The 4,676-nt window shown below is 43.9% G+C and overlaps 1 protein-coding gene across 2 annotated transcripts in view; it reads right to left on the bottom strand.

Annotated features, from left to right (window-relative positions):
• The window catches only part of LOC139580779 (myosin-16-like), a 65,897-nt gene extending 61,843 nt beyond the window's left edge, over positions 1 to 4,054 (bottom strand). Inside the window, exon 1 of one of the 2 annotated variants that reach the window (XM_071409782.1) lies at positions 3,839 to 4,054. In XM_071409782.1, the coding sequence (XP_071265883.1) occupies positions 3,839 to 3,922 (84 nt within the window). In that variant the 5' untranslated portion in view covers positions 3,923 to 4,054. The remainder of the gene's footprint in view (positions 1 to 3,838) is intronic. The other variant, XM_071409783.1, reaches the window with a different exon arrangement.
• Between the last annotated feature and the right edge of the window lie 622 nt (positions 4,055 to 4,676).

The raw sequence follows: 4,676 nt of genomic DNA, 5'->3' as shown, positions 1-4,676 counted from the left end.
CCAAAATACAGTGGTAGAGAAGGCGTAATGCGGTCACCAAGTTCGCAGTCTCATTCATTTGCACTGCTCAGGGAAGGGAAAATGACACTCCTGGAGAACGGTAATGCATCCAGGCTTTTGTTCAAGTACAACGCTAATACATCTGATTCAAATAATCTGATATATTGTAAAACTAAAGGCTAGATAGGTTATTTGAATCAGATGTCCTGGGTGCACACACTGCAGCCCACTGTTTAAAGTGCATATTGGCGCAGCGGTCTAAGGCACTGCATCTCAGTGCAAGAGGCATCACTACAGCCCCTGGTTTGAATCTAAGCTGTATCACAACCGGTTGTGATTGGGAGTCCCATAGGGCGACGCACAATTGGCCCAGCATTGTCCGGGTTTGTAAATAAGAATTTGTTCTTAACTGACTTGCCTAGTTAAATAAAGGTTAAATAAAAAAATGATCGTACTGGTGACTGAACCAGCCTAAACTGTGTCTCAAATGCCACCCCAAAAGTAGTGCACTAGGGAATAGGGTGACACTTGGGATGTACATCATGCCTGATATTGTATTTGTGTGATAAACTAAGCCAGACTATCAATGCGTTCTCGTGCATACTTGATCTCTGGAACAGCACTTCATATGAAGGTACAGAAACTTCCATATTTGAAGTATTCTACATGGCACTGAAGTGCACTTGGCATGTAACCTTGGCCTACATGCTGTCCAGAACAATGAGAAGTCTCGCAGCCATCATTTAGACTTTTACTGTGCACCAGGGCAAATCAATCTTCTCTTATTTTCTCTCTTTACCTAACAAGAATCTACAAGCAATTCTGGCTCGAGTACAAAAGCATAAATTTGTAGTTTCCTTGTGTGGAAAAACAGATGTGAACAAAATTTCCACAGCTCGATCTAAAGAAGTTTGAAAAGGAAAGCTGTGTAAAACACACACACACACACACACACACACACACACACACACACACACACACACACACACACACACACACACACACACACACACACACACACACACACACACACAGAGCAATAGAAAACCTGTCGCAGCTTGAGCCAAGGTATCTGTGTCACTGGAAAAGAGCTGTCATTAGCCCAACTCTAACCCTAACCTCAACAAAGGGTTTACCTCTTCAAACTCATGTACAGTTTGTCAACTAACAATGACAGGGAAACATTGAGTCAAGTGTCTGTGGGCATTTGCCTTGTTGTTCAAATATGATTTAAGATGTGTGTTTTTAACCAACATTGAGGATATACACACTGAGACACACCTGAACTTCCCTCGGCTACAGTCAGGTGAATAGACAGTATTTTACTTGTCAGGGCTGGATTTATCGTCGCACTTAACATCATTCTGCACATTAGCTCCATAGCCCTCAGTACTGCTAAGCATGGGGAAGATATTTAAGGTGACACATCAATGGTTCACCTTTCACATAATCACAGTGCTAAGCTATATAAGCATTGGGTATTGTCTGTGTGAATAAGGCAGCTAACCCTGATGAACCTCTGTCTTTGTTAATGTACATCCCCTGCTGCTTGATGAATGGGACTTATTGTGGAGCAGAGCGTTTGTGTTTTGACTTGAGGTGGGAGGATGTTTGTCCAATCAGAAAATGTCAAAACACATATACAGGAGCATGCATGCACACACATATGTACACATACGCACGCACACACATCTACATTTATGCAATTTGTGCACATTGTTACTTTTCAGTGAACTGATCTTTCCATTTTATCTAGATCTGTAAATAGGCCTAACAAAGAAAGAGAAAGGGAGAATCCAGAAGATACCTTTATTTTTCTCTCCCTCTCTGAACTTCACACTCACTTTTTTTTTCAAGGACAGAGTGGCAGATCCTCGAATAAAGTCCCTCTCATTGATACCGTTTCTGCACTGTTAGTAATTTTATCAGTAACTTATTGTATTAATCAACAGTATGATAAAAGTGTTTGGCCAGTAACCGAAAGGTTGCTGGTTCGAATCCCAGAGCTGGCAAGGTGGGAAGATCTGCTGTTCTGCCCTTGAGCAAGGCAGTTAACTGCTCCCCGGACGTGGATTAAGGCAGCCCCCTGCACCTCTCTGATTCAGAGGGGTTGGGTTAAATGCGGAAGACACATTTCGGTTGAATGCATTGTTGTACAACTGTAGGAACAATTCTAGTACTGGGAAACCAATGATATCTCAACTCCAAGATACTGCAAAGCCCTTAAATGCCTGGAATGTACAGTACTTTCACTGCATTGACCTGAGGGTATCTGTACTGTACCACCCACTGGTTTCTCATCAGTCTGTGTAAAATAATACTAAGCCCTACAATCTTAACGTACACGGTTTCACTTCATAATAAGAAGGTTGTGATGATTTTAAGCAAGAACTATTAACATAACTCTGAACCACTACAACACATATAAAGCTAGGCTATGTCCTTAAACACACACAGTACTACTCTAAACAATGCCAGGTGGTTGAAGTGCAGCCCAGCCCAATCTGAAGCAGATTGGTCCGGCCTCTACCTGAACTCTAGTAGGTCCAGGTCACGGAGGTAAGCACACAGACCCTATGATCACCCAACCACTACACATGCACGACTACATCTACAGGTGCTGCGTTTGATCTCTGGGTGCATGTACGCTATTTGATTGCAATTAGATCAATGACATGATTGTTTTCATATGATTCGATTTCATAAGCCAAGGCCCGAGATAGAATGTGTTCAGTACAGCTGTTTTGGGATGCTGAAGAATTCCAACACAGAAACATAGAGCGACAGCAGTCAAACTAGAGCTCCTGGTGATTTAACAATATGCCGCGTTCATGAAACACCCACCATCATTGGGAAAATCAAAACACTGTAGTAAAACTCTACCTTTCAATTGAGTTTATTTCATTACAAGGTGAGTCTGGTAGGTGTACACTATACCGTACCTGACCCATACACACTGTGCTGTAATGTCTTTACCCATAATAAACAGTATTATTAAGGTGCGAAAATCACACCGCTTTTGATGCCTTCAAAAGCTCTGTGTGTGTGTGTGTGTGTGTGTGTGTGTGTGTGTGTGTGTGTGTGTGTGTGTGTGTGTGTGTGTGTGTGTGTGTGTGTGTGTGTGTGTGTGTGTGTGTGTGTGTGTGTGTGTGTGTGAGAGAGAGAGAGAGATCCCACATGGTCTCCAATGGAGAGAGACAGGCTGATGTCACAGGCTCGTTGATCACACAGAGATATCATCCATCTCAGATCTGACTCACACACTGCTGTACCATCCAATCTGAAGTACCACTCACTCTCAGTATAACTAAACACGCGAGCCTGACGGAAAACTCTAATATATTACATCCTTTCAGAGAACTTTGAGACCAATATTGATTTTCAACAATTCAACCAAACTATCCCCTGAAAATGCTTCCTGTTTCCTCAACACAAGATCCCATGTCTGATTGACAGTCTGTTTGCATTCCTTTGCTGCATCGGTGTGAGTCTCTCCAGACAGACAACATTATCACTGTCTGTCAAAGCCATAAACACTCTCTCAAGGTTAACTAACCACTAGGGAAGACTGTTACTCTTCCCTGCTGAAGAGGCAGCAAGTAAAACAACAAATTCCTCCTCATTCAGTCACTGATGTATAAGTTCACTCACTCCCTCCCCCTGCAGGAAGAGTAGAGACCAACACTAGACCCCTAACTCAGGGGGTAGGCCTCCTGCAGAACAGAGGAGGGGCTGTAACCAATTTAACAAGCATGGAGAGAGAGAGAGCGAGACAGACAGAAACAGAACCAGACACAGAGAAGTGGATCCAAAGAGAAGGAGGAGAGGTGGTTCTTACGTGTGCCAGTGGCTTGCTGTGGATGGCGATGATGGGTCTGTACTGACGGAAGTCTGTCTGGATGACACACACTCTCTTCTCCATCCTCACATCTCTGTCTGGGAGCTACACTCCATCCTGTCTTCACCCACCGGCCTCTGGGGAGCAAGTGTGTGTGCTCGCCGGTGCTCTGGGGAGTGTGTGTGAGTTTGTGAGTGTGTGTGTGTGCATGTGTGCTCGCTGCAGCCCTGCTACCTGACCCTGAGAAGAACAGATCTGTCTGGAGAAAGGGAGGAAGGGGGGAGGGATAGAGAAAGGAGGGATCTGACGTGCAAAAAGAAAACAGAAACGAGCTTGAACATTCCCCCCAAACACCTCCCTCTCCTCCTCCCTCCACACCCTCTTTAAAGCTCCACCACCCACTGACAGGGGCACAACACACAGAGACCGTCTGCCCCCACCTCCCCTCCCCGGAGGAAAGCTCTATGTTAACCCCCTACACACTGCACAACTACGGTGAAAATTCACAAAGGGGATTCAGTGAACCTGCTAAAAAGATAAATCATCTTTATTAGTTTGCATCTATTCAGTGTACCGTGTCAGTGTAATTAGTCAAAAGGTAATGACAGCAATGTTTTCTGTAACAGAGCTCTCTACTCTGAGTACTCTGTAATTCTGAGCACAGTAATCAGTGCAGCCAAACTGAAAATGCTGAGGCAGAATTCCCTTGATCCTCCGTGAAATCGAAATACCTGCGGAGTTTCATTATAATCAAACCAAACACTGACAGAAAAACATGTTTTATTATAGCTTTACTGATCAAACACACAGGAAATATTGTGCATGCATTAGAAAAGTA

This window comes from Salvelinus alpinus, chromosome 7, assembly GCF_045679555.1.
Source record: "Salvelinus alpinus chromosome 7, SLU_Salpinus.1, whole genome shotgun sequence".
NCBI classification, from domain to species: Eukaryota; Metazoa; Chordata; class Actinopteri; order Salmoniformes; family Salmonidae; genus Salvelinus; species Salvelinus alpinus.
The sequence above is the reverse complement of the archived record's forward strand: the minus strand, read 5'-3'. Positions and strand labels throughout refer to the sequence as shown.